This window comes from Anopheles maculipalpis, chromosome X (assembly GCF_943734695.1).
Source record: "Anopheles maculipalpis chromosome X, idAnoMacuDA_375_x, whole genome shotgun sequence".
Taxonomy (NCBI): domain Eukaryota; kingdom Metazoa; phylum Arthropoda; class Insecta; order Diptera; family Culicidae; genus Anopheles; species Anopheles maculipalpis.
The window spans coordinates 8,968,149-8,982,404 of record NC_064870.1 but is presented as its reverse complement, the minus strand read 5'-3'; the positions used below and the strand labels follow the sequence as shown (position 1 = coordinate 8,982,404).

The window sequence follows — 14,256 nt, the reverse complement described above, 5'->3', positions numbered from 1 at the left end:
ATTACTTCGGACGGCATTTGTAGCAGCAGCGTGATTCAGTAGTACTGCATTGCATACACTCTCAGCATCTCAGCAAACTACAACGCTACATCTCACACAGACGGACGATAGCAGCTCATCCGGCGGAAGTTAATACTGCGGCGTGTTGTTCCGCTCGGGTTAGGACGGTTAGGATCGGCGAAGGCATGTAGCAATTAGATTTAGCACGAAATGAGTAATAGAAGATGAGGTAGAGATGCATCCGAAAACGGGGTAGGGGGAGGAGCGCATCTGTTGCTACGAGTACGAAGCATATGCATGTGAGGGCAACAGGTGTTTCAGCTCTGGCGCTCGTTTGCTGGAACTCTAGCAAAGAGGATGCTGGAGCTTTTCTTGACTCGGCACCAAAATTGTTGGTGACGAATTCTTGATAACTTGAGCAGCAAAGCAAAGCCACCAAACACACTCTCCAATACAGTACAAGCGTGACGTAGCGAACGTCCCAAGTGCTATCCTGACATGCATTTCAACAACTAAAGGGGTTTTGGTTTCTCTATCTCGCTCTTCTCATTTTCTCGTCCTCGCTGTCGTTGTTCGCATCGAATCTACCCGGTATCGCTTCGGCATGGGTATAGCATGGCCCCGGGATTGTACGCAGCATATTGCCGCAAATCTCGCATAAATCATCATCTGTCCCCGCTCAGCAGCAACGCTTCCCGCATTCCCAGCACGTACCGCGATCCGGAGTGGGTGGGGTGGAGGGAAGGGAGAGGGGGGAGGAGCGGGGTTGTCTTTCAATTCGTTTGCCAACCGACTTCACTACCCACTTCGCGATTTAACGACCAAAACACGCGCGCGCGTATCCATTTTCTCAGAAGATGTCTCACAATCGGTGCCAAACTGCCCTACCAGTCCCGGTCCCGAACCATCGCCACCTTAATGGCTGTGCATGGAGTCCACGAAATACACATTTCGGAATGACAGACGCGTAGTAGTGCCCGTAGTGTATTGGGTGTTGCTGTTGTTGTTGTTTTTTCTTATATTGAAAACCATGATGCCATCGCAACTCGCTTAAAAACGTTCGCCGAATGTTGGAGAATGGGAATTGGCATAGAGATCCTATTTTTAGTCGCTGGATGTGATATCCACGCGGGATTACGGGAGGTACTTGCCCCCATGGTCCGATAATGTGACGGATCGTAAACTCGCCCTCCCGTGAGAGCGACAGAGGAGAAGGAAGAAAAAAAAACACAACTTCACAGACCCGCCCGCTGAATGAAAAATTACCTCCTCCGATATTGGAATAACGGCTGCGGTGCTGGAGCATACGACCGATAGAAACGGTCACACATGCCGACTTGTGTGTGTTTTCTGTTGCGTCCGCAATTCTGCATTTGGTTTTATTTACGGTGCTAGCCAATCGTACCGCCGTGTACCGTTGTCGTCATAGGCGGAAAGATTAATAGCACTCATCATCGTCCTCATCATCTCGCTCGCGGAACGGTTCGCAATCCGCGGGTTGGATCTTCGCGTCTAGCGACGTCTGGTCAGCCGTTACGGCCATTACGTGCTTCACTTTCGGTTGATTGGCTACCCTCCAATAGCTACGTGATGTCATCTGCCGCCGTTGATTGACATCCAAACGATGCGAGGACTGCAAATCGCACCAAACCTTACCAATTACCATTGCAAAATTGCATCTCCAATAATTGGTATTATACGGTTGTCTTGTGGATGTTCGCTGCTCAGCTGCCATCTGCTTGCCCGAACTGGCTATCAAACATTAAAGCTTCATGCAGACATTAAAGCTCGAAAACAGACTAGCAGCAAAAGCTCCTTTCCATAAAGAAAAGAATTCCTAAAGCTTCTACTGGACGAGCCTCCAGAAAACCTGGAACTTCTCCAAGAAGTTCACCGTCACATCCCTTTCACTCATCTTTTCGGCGAGTGGCACGGAATCCTTCATACATGCACACACACACACACACATTCACACGATCTTCCAAGGCCACCATTTACGAGCTAGAAGAGTAAAATCCTCGTACGGCGAGCAAATATAGATGCGTGAACCTAGAGGACCTAGACTAGCGGTAAGGAGGTAGAAGCAGCACAGCCGAAGTACGACAAGCGGGCGAACAAAATTTATTTCATCCAATTATTTATTCGTGTGTGAAAACACGATGCACGCACTGTGTCTCCACCCATCGCACAACAAGTTTTCCGAGACGGATACTTTTCGGATGCCCAAATGTTCCAATATTCCGGCTTCCGCAAGCCGCTGCCGGGGTTAGTAACGGGGCGTGAACTATAAATAAATCCATTACCATCTCTATCGCTTATTAATAACTAAGCCGTACACTGGCTGCTCCCGGTGGCGTACTGCCATTAGCTGTATGCGCGTACTTCCCTGGTAGATGGTTTGGGGGAAGAAAAACAAAACATTCATAATTGTCGCATGCCGGCGAGACAGAGGCACATCTATACAGTTTGTAGCAAGTGGACGGAGGTTGACGGTAACCATGGACATGTATATCCATTTTTATTACTTTTTCGGAGACGATCTCCAGAGTCCAGTTGCAGTTTGTAACAACTATCCTACCGTGTAACAGGTTTTTTTTCCTCTTGTGATATCTTTTTGAAGTTCAAAGTTCTCAACGTCCAGATATCCACTCACGAAATCTAAGTGCTTCCTACCTCGAGCATTTTGAAAGAATCCATCATCCCAGAAGCACTTGATCTAAGTCGACCCTCAAACTCTCCCGATCTTGATTTACAAATTCAAACAAATGGATATAAAAGCACGCAAAGATCAAATTGATGAGTTTAGAAATAAATAAAATGCCTAAGAGCCTTATCTTGATATCATATCCGGCGTCTGAAGTATATTTACCGGGGGTTACCAGAGTCCACAATAGCTTCACAATATCTTACTGCAGTGCAAGGATTGAACATATTGTGGACTCAAGGAACCACTTGTAGAAAAACAACTGAAGTAGACTCCGGATAAGATATCAAGATGAGGCTCTAAGGCGTTATAAGATGTTATTTTTTCTACACAAAGATCAAAACTCGTCAATTTGAGATGAGGACAAGAATTGTAGGATCTTTGCGTGCTTTTGTAGCCATTTGTTTGAAATTGTATGTCAAGATCCGGAGAGAGTATATTATTAACCTCTAAAGGCAGGTTGGATGCGTACATTCTTTCACCTCGAGGGTTCTTTCCACACGTGCAACACTGCATCGGCATACAAATAAAGCACACCCGGTAATGTGAAGTTACCCTACACAGGTACACCATCTCCAGCGGACGCATGCGCCCCTTTTTCCCTTCGATGTGTCACACGTTGCAGAGTTTTGGCTTTTGTTTTGGACATCCAATTTCTGGTTTGCATCGGCCAAGTGCTTGTTTTCGTTAGTGGTATGGTGTTGCACATCTTGCGTGTTTGGCTCGTGCTGGGTGCACTCTCCGAGTGATCACACCACACACTCATTCGGTAATCGTTGGCACACACACACACACACCCATCTGTGCTGCTCGTGATCAGCGGCCGCATTCGGCGGCTCGGCGATATATATATATAGACAATTCTCCCATCGGTAGCTTCTTCGGTGCAACCGTGCAGCACGGTCATCTCCACACATCTCGGCCGCTCGAATGCATCGCCAGCGCGACCCTCGCAAAGGTGTCATCAGCATCGGGTGATCCAGCAAACGGCTCCGAGCGCGGTAACCGATGGGTGGTGATCTGTATCCGGGATGGTCGCGAGGTCGTGATCGCGGGTGGAGATAGCAGCGTAACCGAACACTCTGGCCCCATCGACTGGGTTTTTCGGTTCGGGTTCGGGTTCACCGGCGACCTTTGAGACGAACGGTGCAACACGACGGCCCTTCGACCGGGCATTTACCCAACAAAATCGTCAGCGCTACACGTCCTTACATAACTGGTCCTCACCCCCTCCCAGAAAAAAAAAACACACACACACAAGCTTCGCAGCATACGGCAAAATGTTGACGGTGCATCAGCGTAGGATCGCTAGGCTGCGGTTGTCGCGGTGTACGCTCCCGCGAAAAACGCAACGCGTTGTGCATCACGTGAATCGGTGGTGACGTAAGCGTAGGGTCCTCACGTTTACCGGAAACGAACTCAACGAATCAAAAGTCAAAAGAATCTCTTCAACCGGTTCAAAAACAAACCCACCCAAGAAACTATTGCATCTTGCAGTGCGCAGTGGTGACAGCTTTTTGGATGGAGGTACGTACCTGGCCACGGATTGTGATGTGTTGACACCGGTGCGAGATCTAGCGAAAACGTTTGAGTCAACGACAACGGCACGACACGACTACGATACGGTCTCGGCAAAGGCAACGGGATGGATTTCCTACTCGGAGGCTGTGCGGCGACCTGTGCCGGCTTCTTTAGCAATCCGTTCGATGTGATCAAAACACGCCAACAGCTGCACGGTGAGCTGCTGCAGCGTAACGGCCAAACGGGACCTGCACCGAATGGGCCAACCGGTCGCAACCCGTACAGCTCCGTCGTACGCTCGTTCCGGTCGATCCTGCGCTCGGAAGGTGTGCTCGGGCTGCAGAAGGGTTTAGTGTCGGCCCTTGCCTTCCAGTTCGCGATGAACAGTGTCCGGTTGGGTATCTACCAGACGGCGGAAAACTGCGAATGGACCCGTGGTGATACACAGGCCACGACACTGCTCCGCTCGATCGCATGGGGTGGGCTGAGCGGTGTGGTTGGGTCCACCATTGCCTGCCCGCTGTACATGGTGAAAACGCAGATCCAGGCCCGTTCGCACGGCAAGTATGCGGTCGGCTATCAGCATCGACACACCAGCACACTGGACGCACTGACCGGGATCTATAGGACGCACGGGGTACGGGGACTGTGGCGTGGTTATCCCGGCATCGTAACACGCACGGCCGTTGGATCCTCCGCCCAGCTCGCTACCTTCTCCACCTGCAAGGACCTGTTCCAACAGTTCGATTGGGCACGGGAATCCGTGGCGATCACCGCATTCGCGGCTAGTATGGTGAGCGGATTCTTTACGTGCGTGTTCATGTCACCGTTCGATGTGATTGCGACGCGGCTCTTCAATCAAGGTAAGATCAGGGCTCGGCGTAATACTAACCGACAGCGAAAAGCAATCTAACGCAATGGTTTGAACCACACTTTTGCTGGCAGGTGTCGATGCGCAAGGACGTGGCCTTCTCTACCGGAGCGTGGTAGACTGCTTTACGAAAACGCTGCGTGCCGAGGGTTTGCACGGGCTGTACAAAGGCTTCGTGCCGAACTACTGGCGTATCGCACCGCACACCATCCTTAATCTCACGTTCTGGGATCAGTTTAAGGCGTGGCGAGATCTCTACTACGGTTACTGAGGAATCTATTCTCTGGATACTCCAGGGAGGTTAATTTTTTTTTGTATGGTTGTTTGTTTTATTATTACCCTTGTAACATTAGGCGCAACATCATATGCTACACAGTACTACTTAAAGATAGAGGCTTCGAATATTGGAAATAAAATGAAAATGAATGAAACTACAACAACAACGGAAGTTTAATGGCCTATTCGCAGAATCGTAGTATACATTCTAGAGGTACCAATGCAAGCATAACAGGTGGGTAAGGTAAGTTGTAGTCCTAATCACGATAAAAGGACCTCTGGTGTTGGTCAAATTCTTTTTTTTTTACTCAATTTAATTGCTTTCGAGAGCGAAGCAGTGCTTGTTACGACATACTATCTTTTCGAAGCAATTTTGTTGTTAATATAATTTGTCATTAGGCCCTAAAATAGGCCTCCATTACAGGGATAACATTGGATCGCATTTTATTTTCAGCAAGTATTCTTTTCTGGTCTTGGTTGGTATGCTATGTCACTACGGTCTCTTTTTAATTCATAAAACCAATACTTAATGTTTGCGGGTGATTGTGTAAAGTCCGGCTAAACCTTATCAAGCCGTTCGTTTGGTTTGAGCAGTGTTTTTACCCGTTAAATATCAATGAAGGATCAGCCCACTAAATAAGTTTTTATCCATGCTTTGCACTACATCAGAAGATGCTCCACTCAACACACTATAACTCATCATCTAATCTTTTCAAGGTTGGCCAAAACTGTCAAAAACATTTCATTTTTTGTGTCGAAATCTATACATCAGGACTACAACTTATCTACCCCGCCTGTTAGCTCTCAGCGTATTGCAGAATTCCTTGACTCTATCCATTCTCTTGATTTTGTAATTCTGTACAAGGTGGCATCGTAGAAGTGATAAACTTTGTTTGTGTAATAAAATTCGGAATCGATTCAAATAACATCCTTTAGTACTAGACTTGCATTTCACTTAATTTATTTGAAATCTTTCACCTCTCACCCGTTTGGAAATAATAGCAGGCCGCACACGCACAACTTCATCTGGCCTTTCGTCCCATGTCTTAACATGTTCCCTTCCATACCGGTCATCTGGGTACCCAGAAGTATGCTTTCCCATCGGCCCGCGATGCGCTTCATCGTCGACGAATATTTGAATTTGGTCGCCTCAAAGCGACAACCAGATTTGAACCAGTTGGACTTTAGCATACGGGGATAAATGCTTCGAAAATTGGGTGACATTTGATGTTGGACGGATCCAAGAGATTGTTGTATAAAGATATGGGACGAAATACCGGATGAAGTTGTGCGTGTGCGGACTGCAACGATTCCCAAAAGCGTCTACGAGTTATCAAGTGCAAAGTTGAAAGATTTCAAATAAATTGACTGAAATGCAAGTTTAGTACTAATAGATGTTATTTAAATCGATTCCGAAGAGAAATTTCAATTTTATTACATAAACAACGTGTATCACTTCTACGATGCCATCCTGTACAACAACAACGAACGTGTAATGGCCTATTCGCAGGATGGTAATCTATATTCTAGTGGTACCAATGCAAGCATATCTGCAATACGCTGATTGCAGGATTCCTTGACTCTTTCCATTCTCTACGTTTCGTAATTATGTATGTGTATCTATCTGTACGTGTGTGTGTGATTAATAGAATGCCTTTTCTTACAGTTCGTCCAATAAATGACTCCGTCTCCCTAGTGTTGCTGTTCATCCTTGCCTACCGTTTTATGGTGTGCCGCAGCTCCACCAGCACCACCCGCACCTCCACCCACTGCCTGCGGCTTATAAATGCCGAGCGTTTGAAGTAGTGCGGTCGGCGATGGATCCCTGCCACGGAACCGACGGAACACCTCGCTCGGATGGCACCCACCACCGAGGGCCAGGAACGTGTCCCGGAACCGTCGGCCCACTTCCTGCCGTGCTACCGGTTCCTTCGCCTCCGCGAACGCACTATACACATCCGCCGCAATCATGCGCGACCAAAGATGGCTGTAGTACGCTGCGCCCCAGTCGCCGGATGCGATCGGTACGAGCGAGCAGGGATGCGCATCCTTACGATCGAGCGGGAACGGATGGTACTGCGGGTAAAGCTTTTTCGTCACATCCAACCAGTAATCGCTCGTTAGGTGCAGCTGTAGATCGAGATTGGCGAAGTACAGGTCGCGACATAGTCGATAGCCGGCCAGATGCGTGCGTCGTCGTTGGATCGCTTCGACGCACGGTTCCGGCAGCGGATCTTCGTTAGTGTAGTGGGACGAAATTGCCCGTATCGTAGCGGAATCGTACAGCAGATGCGTCAACACATGCCCGCTCACCTCCACCGCATCCCACTCGACGTTGGACAGCCCAGCCACATCACTATACCGGCAGGTGGTAAGCAAATGTTGTAACGCTTTCCCGAACCGATTAAATAGCGTCTGCACATCGTCGACCGTTAGCAGGGACGGTTTGCCGTACAGTGGTGCAGGGAAGTTGCAAATCAGCGCAGCTAAAGGCTGGGAAGCATTCCCAACACTACGACTTCCGATACCAACCATCCAGCCGGCATTATCCGCTACCGCTAGCTTTTCATCCTCGCGCGAATAAAAATCCGTATAAAACCCTGCGATCGGTTCAGATGATGCATCCGGGCCCGTTTCCAACACATCGTAAAACCGTACATCCTCATGCCACACATCCACACCGACCCGCTCGACAATCCGTACGCCGAACAGTTGCTCGGCTAGCTGGAACAGCCCGGTCAGTACGCGTGGCAGTGGGAAATAATCCTTCAACGCTTCCTGATCGAACTGATGTACGGTGGCAAGATGGCGTCGTTTCCAGTAAGGAACATCGTAGATGTCGAGCGGTCCACGGAACCCATGCTCACCGGCAAACCGTTCCAAAGCGCTCAGTTCGCCATCGGCGGCCGGTTTCGCGTACCGGTGCAGCTCGTCGAGTGCGTTCGAAACCGACTCCACCGAGCCGGCCATTTTTGTTTCCATCGACATGTGGACGTACGATTCGTAGCCGAGTAGCTTTGCCTGTCGCTTACGTAACGCTCTGATCGATTCCAGATGGGTACTGTTCTCGAGCGACTTGTCCGTGTGTATGGAACACTTCCGTGTGTCCGCCTGCCATAGGTTCCAGCGATGCGTCCGATCACCGCAATACTCCAGGAAGCGTTCCGCAACAGCAGGCTGAAGCGTGATCTTCCAAGGACCCTTCATAGCTTGGCTCGGATCGGTGGCAAGCGATTGGAGTAGCGTCGGTGGGAACTCTTTCATTAGGGCCGGATCCTCGATCAGTTGCTGATACTTCTTCACCGCCATGTCACGCTTACCCGCAAAACGGGTACGTTCCTGGGCTAATCGTTCGAGAATCTCATTCAACTCCAACTTGGATGATCCATCCACCTCGATACCGCTCAGCTTCGCCTCCAGCACATACTTTTGCAACAGTCGACGTTCCTCCCCGGACAGTTCCTGCCTCTTTGCCGTATCTTCAAGCACACCCTTCAGTGTGCGATAGATCGGGACACTGTTAAACTTTGATCGCCGTGCACCGCGTGCCCGTTCATGTATCGTCAGGTAGCTCTTGGTTGGCATACGCGAACTATTCCCAAGGTAGAGCGTTTTCGCTATACCCCAGGTCGTTTCTAGCGGTGCCCCGGTCGCCTCCAACGGCAGTATAATGTCTTTTATAACATCCGACACCGGCGTACCGGTACCGGCCGCTGCCTGTTCCAACCGCTCCTCGATCGCCCGTACGCTCTTTTCCGCCGCGATTGCCTGCTGGCCAATCGCACCGACACACTTCTCAATCGTTACGTTGTTAAACTCGGGCAAACCGTGCGGGTTCGAGAGTGGATTTTTCTCCGGCAAATCTTCCCCAATCTCCGGTACCCTGTGACAAATGGCATCAAGTGTGGGTGAGTGAGCAACAGTACAGCAATGAATAGTGTTGGATGTATCTCATTCAGAATGAATCTTTCAGTTGAAGGAATGAACCTGAATCTCTATTCCAAAGGTTCGTGAATCTTAAGAATCTCACGAATCTTTTGTGAGTTCAATTCTCGATTTGAATGACTCTTCTTAAAAGATCCATTAAGCAAAACACTAGCAATGACCTTGTGCCGGGGAAGATGCATCCCGGCGCGTAATACTTACAGCACAATATACCCATGACGTCGCGGGTTGGCAAACAGATTCGTTCGTGTCAGTAGCAATCTTTTACCACAAAATGAAGCGGCCATCTCGGCGCGGCGTTTGTTTGTTTCGTTCGATTATGTTTTCCGCTCCGTCACTGGAAAAAAGGATGTTGATGTACCGTGGGCTGTTGCTGCTGCTGCTGCTGCTGCTGGATGTTTTGTAATGCGAAATACCGTTCAAATGGTAATCATGTTTTTCCTTCCTCGTGGGGAGTGGGGATTCAACCGGTCACAAATTTTGTTTTTCCTGCACCGTTGTATGCTTTTTTAGAAAAACCCCCGTTCTTCTCCAGTATCCCTTTTTTGTTGTGAAATTTCCCAGCCCACACACACCGGGTTGTTTTCGTAATTTCTCTCGACGTTTCTTGTCTTTTTTCTTTTTTTTTCTATTTTTTCGATGTTTTTCTTCTCTCAAATTGTGTGCTTTTCTATTTCGCTTTCAAACTGGCAGCGAGCTGCCAAAGGCGAACAGTCAGATCGGTCCCGTGCACAATGCAAGAATGGCAACAGTAGAAGCACCCTTAGATTGTTTGATGGCTTTTTAAATCCTAAAGTTGGCGTTTATTGAACGTCTTTTGATTATATTTTAGCTTAAAATAATATTCTTATCTACGCTTAACGTATAAACTAAATAGAAGTCATGCATCCTGCAATATTTTCTCGCCAATTGTTGACAACATTTTCAAGGCGAACTTTAAATCCCTGTCATGTACGCTGTCAAATCGCAGCCTAACTTCAGCAACAAACAAGAACAACTGCAACCCAATTGGCAGTGGAAACCACGGCTCCTATAATGGGAGACCAATAGTGGTGCAATGACTATTTTTTACATTCGCATTTTAAAACATTTTATAGAGACATTCATTCGCCTCTTTCCGTTACATGGTGACATGTAGGATTACAAATTATTGCAGGTGTGTTGCATCTGCCATCTTCAGAAGATTAACGATAGTTCTTTAAATCAAATGCACCATTGAAAAGTTCTAACACGGGGGAAATAATTTCATTTTAAGGGCCTTTGACAAATTATAAGGGCTGGTGCCTTGCACCAAGTTCTCAAAAAGCGATTTCAAGACGTCAAATTGCAGACTGTATTCCAACACCTGGTCTGCTATAATAGCCTTGGTCAGAAGGAGAAATTCACTAAAATTAGAGCGAGAGAAAGCGATGATAAAGCGACAATATGGAAACTTCGGTTTTTGTCAGGTGGGAACCACTTTCGACACGGCCTCCATAGCAAACAAAAAGATTGTAAACAAACCCAGCTGTCAGGTGAAACTTTTCGTCCAACATTAAAAAAAAACAACAAAAAAAAGGTTGCATTTCTTTCCTCCAGTGTGTGTGGTTCTTCTCGACTGTTGCTTATACATTTCTGTGCCGTGAGAAAACAGTGCGAAAAAGTGAAAACAATCCCGCAGCGCAGGACAGCTAGTGGTGCAATTTGCACATTTGCACGACTTGGGGAAGGGAAAGTGCAGCAAACAACCGATGAAGAACGGCAGAATGTGTCGAGTGTCGGTGCGGGTCCGATAAAGGAATTGCGAAAACAACCCACCCACTCGCGAAACCGGAACCGTATTGTACAGCTCATCGTGTTTTGGCGTCCGATAACACATTTGCATCATCTCGCCCCATAATCCTACCATTGGCTATTCGACACACGAAACGATGCAAAACCAAAAACCGGTACTGCACATTCTGGTGGTGGGTTTTCATCACAAGAAAGGATGTCAGGTACGGTGATGCATTCTGCACCGAAACATCTGCCAGCCTGATCTGATATATTTTTGGATTCTCTCCCTGCTTTAGGTCGAGTTTTCCTACCCACCGCTCGTCGACGGTACGGAAGGAAAAAGCGAATGCCCATCCGGCTGGAAGTATCTACCCACGCTTGCCCTACCGGATGGGTCGCACAACTTTAGCAACGATTTCGTGTGCTTCAATCTGCCCAGCCTAACCGATCCGGAACAGTCCGTGTACGGCATCTCGTGCTACCGGCAGATTGCGCTCGAGGAGGTCAAAATACGGACGGCCGATCTGACGCGCAGCACGGTACAGAAATCCGTCTGCACGCTACTGTCCCTGCCGATCTACGGCTACGTCGAGGTGAAGCTGTCCCTGATTGCACAAGCATTCTTCGAGCAGGGTGACTTTTCCTCTACCGACATACTGGTGAAAGCGTACGAACAGCTAAACGCTTGCCTGACATCGCTCGAACCGCAGGAAATTGCATCGACACGGTTACACTTTGTCGGTGTACCGTTGCGTGATTTACTGCTGAAGTGAGTAAAGCTTTAGCTGTAATTCATTTAACCTTTCAAGTCCATTTAGTAATCGAGTGAAGATGTGCTGTATATTGGATACCAAAAGAAAGAAAATGTTATGTTGTTGTTGGATTCGGAGTAATCCGAAGTCATTTCCCAGCGTTTCCTCTGATGTTAATTTGTTAGATTTTGTTGTTTGTCAAGCTCAAATTGTCATAACTTCACCGAGCGATTTCATTTTCTCGTTTACTCAGTCACCGAATGGACCTTTATAGTAATAATCTTATTCTAACTTTTCCCTTTTCCATTGTGTGTTTGTGTCCAGATGGCGACACAAAATGTTAATCCTTTTCAAGCTTCTCCTACTACAGAAGCGTGTGGTTTGCTTCGGTTCGCCCGTTCATCCGACCTGTGCACTCATCCTGGGCATTGCCTCTCTGCATCCGGAATTAATCAGCAAAGGTTTTCAACAGGTGGCCTGCGTAAAGTAAGGGATCGCGTTTGAAAGAATGAAGCGTAGAATGTGATAAACTTTTTTTCTTCTTTATTTCAAGAACTTCACGACCCATGTCCCCGATGCCTACCTTTAGCACGCCCGTTGAGGAACAAGCGAGGGTAGAAAACGTATCACCCATTAAACCAAACCTCGAAGTACCGAAGATTCTAACCGTGCATCCGGACGAACCGGATTCGGACCACCAGGAACCGATAATCACCGGTCGGGAAGCGGACGAACTGATCGATGGCGATGGTAGAAGCATCGCTAGTGCTAAGGAAGCACACCTAGACGAAACGACTTCCTCCAGTCCGTCGTCCGCATCGTCGATGGACGCGCCCGCCACGGGCAATCAGCGTCCTGCCGCAGTCCCAACGCTACACCGTGACACAAGCGTCGACACGATAGCGTCCAACTTCTCCAGCCTGTACGCGATCGAACCATCCGAGTGGGGTGCACCGTTGCGCATCTTTCACGAAGGACAGCTCTGTCTACCGTACATCTCGCTGCCGTACATGGACCTGCTGACGGATCCGTCTGTTAAGGGGTACATCATCGGTGCGTCCAACGTGCTGTTCCAGCACAAGCGTCAGCTCGCGGACGTTATGATCGACGTCGAGACGGCCATTATCGATGTGCTCGATCTGGACACGAAGCGTGAGATTCAGCTCAGTACGGAGGATTTGCGATTTGTCGATTTTGTCGTGCGCCACGTGCAGACACCAAAAGAGGACGCAGAAGGTAGCGAAACGTGGATACGGGATCAATTGTACGGGTATATGGTGGCATTGCTGAAAACTTCTCTCAATGCAGGTAGGCGCGGGTTGACTGATAGATGGGACGGGACGCACAACATCGAGAGAAATTTTTTTTCAAAACTTAATTTTTTTTTTTGCAGATGGTAGCAAAGAGATTGAACACTTTAACACACACTTTATGAGCGCATTTAAAGCGACCCGCTGCTACGGCGATTGGCTCGAACGAACGGGCGGTGGTGCTGTGCCAGCATTCGAAGGACTCGTCGGTGGACATCCGTTCGCCGGAACGCTCTCTGTGGCCGATATGAAGCTACGAATCGCACAGTACGTATGAAACCGGGATAGCAAAGCAACAAAAAAAAGCTCTTTTATTAGGATGATAATAGGTTAACACTTTCCTATGGTTTTTTGGCGCGTATCCATATATTTTAGTTCTTGTCAGAAGATCACTAGTCCGGTCAGAATATTTGCAATCTTTTTTCTCATTATTTTTTTTTAATCTTTTTTTTTTCTTCAGAACAATGCAAAACAGCGAAAGTGGGCGAAAGTTAAATCAGGCCGTCACAAACACCAGTCGAGCGGTTGGCGGTGCACTAACGACCGCGAAAGGTGCCTTCTCGAGCTGGTGGACATCCTTCACAGCACCGCCACAAGGTGGACAGCTGTCGCAGCGAACTGACCAGCATCCGCAAGACACCTCCGAACCCACATCCGACGAAGAGAACAATCCAGCGGACCAGAGCGCCACCGAATCATCAGCATCGCTACCGGAAGGTAGTGCACCAACACCGGAAGTGAAACACATTATACAAACTGCCGAACTTTCTACCCAACCCGCCACCAACAGTGTGGTCGAAATTGGACGAGAAGCGGAACTGCTTGACAGGGGGAAAACGCCCGTAACCTGTGGTAACGTTAGTACCGAAACGGGAAGCACCCATGCTCGGCGCTTAACCTAAATTACGCCCGAAGCGTACGAAACAGATCTTAACTAGCATAATAATGATTGTAAGGCACAGGCAGATTTGTTTGCGATCTCAATGCGCGTGGGTAGTTCTGAAGAATTCCTTTTCCTTGGTGTGTGTGTATGTGCCGTCGTCAGCAGAAAGCTTTTCGAGCGCCTTTCTCCAGAAGAAATTTCTCGCTACCGCAAATTCGATCGTGCATAGCTTGCATTGG

General features: G+C 48.3%; 4 protein-coding genes across 6 annotated transcripts in view; 2 read left to right on the top strand and 2 right to left on the bottom strand.

Moving 5' to 3' along the window:
* Positions 1–14,256, bottom strand: part of LOC126568426 (potassium voltage-gated channel protein Shaker) — a 416,918-nt gene that overhangs the window by 164,771 nt on the left and 237,891 nt on the right. For all 3 annotated transcript variants that reach the window (XM_050224901.1, XM_050224917.1, XM_050224909.1), the window contains exons 2-3: positions 9,519–9,613; positions 7,127–9,255 (exon numbers count right to left, since the gene is read on the bottom strand). In XM_050224901.1, coding sequence (XP_050080858.1) covers positions 7,127–9,255; positions 9,519–9,604 — 2,215 coding nt within the window. In that variant the 5' untranslated portion in view covers positions 9,605–9,613. The remainder of the gene's footprint in view (positions 1–7,126; positions 9,256–9,518; positions 9,614–14,256) is intronic.
* The window catches only part of LOC126563177 (synaptic vesicle glycoprotein 2B), a 383,950-nt gene that overhangs the window by 358,643 nt on the left and 11,051 nt on the right, over positions 1–14,256 (bottom strand). The gene's annotated exons all lie outside the window — the stretch shown is intronic.
* Positions 4,350–5,374, top strand: LOC126559370 (solute carrier family 25 member 35-like). Its single transcript, XM_050215523.1, has 2 exons — positions 4,350–5,088; positions 5,171–5,374. Exons 1-2 carry the CDS (start codon positions 4,350–4,352, stop codon positions 5,365–5,367), a joined length of 936 nt encoding a protein of 311 aa, XP_050071480.1. The 3' UTR covers positions 5,368–5,374.
* Positions 11,225–14,036, top strand: LOC126564766 (late secretory pathway protein AVL9 homolog). The gene is made up of 6 exons (XM_050221875.1): positions 11,225–11,293; positions 11,369–11,841; positions 12,149–12,310; positions 12,378–13,132; positions 13,218–13,401; positions 13,595–14,036. Exons 1-6 carry the CDS (start codon positions 11,228–11,230, stop codon positions 14,034–14,036), a joined length of 2,082 nt encoding a protein of 693 aa, XP_050077832.1. The 5' UTR covers positions 11,225–11,227.

What these genes read in the sequence shown, in the direction of transcription:
- LOC126564766 (XM_050221875.1), top strand. Translation starts at nt 11,228, where the DNA reads ATGCAAAACCAAAAACCGGTACTGCACATTCTGGTGGTGGGTTTTCAT. An exon ending in ATCACAAGAAAGGATGTCAG is followed by an intron (nt 11,294 to 11,368) that starts GTACGGTGATGC and finishes TCCCTGCTTTAG; the next exon opens with GTCGAGTTTTCCTACCCACC. An exon ending in TTGCGTGATTTACTGCTGAA is followed by an intron (nt 11,842 to 12,148) that starts GTGAGTAAAGCT and finishes GTTTGTGTCCAG; the next exon opens with ATGGCGACACAAAATGTTAA.
- LOC126559370 (XM_050215523.1), top strand. Translation starts at nt 4,350, where the DNA reads ATGGATTTCCTACTCGGAGGCTGTGCGGCGACCTGTGCCGGCTTCTTT. An exon ending in GACGCGGCTCTTCAATCAAG is followed by an intron (nt 5,089 to 5,170) that starts GTAAGATCAGGG and finishes TTTTGCTGGCAG; the next exon opens with GTGTCGATGCGCAAGGACGT.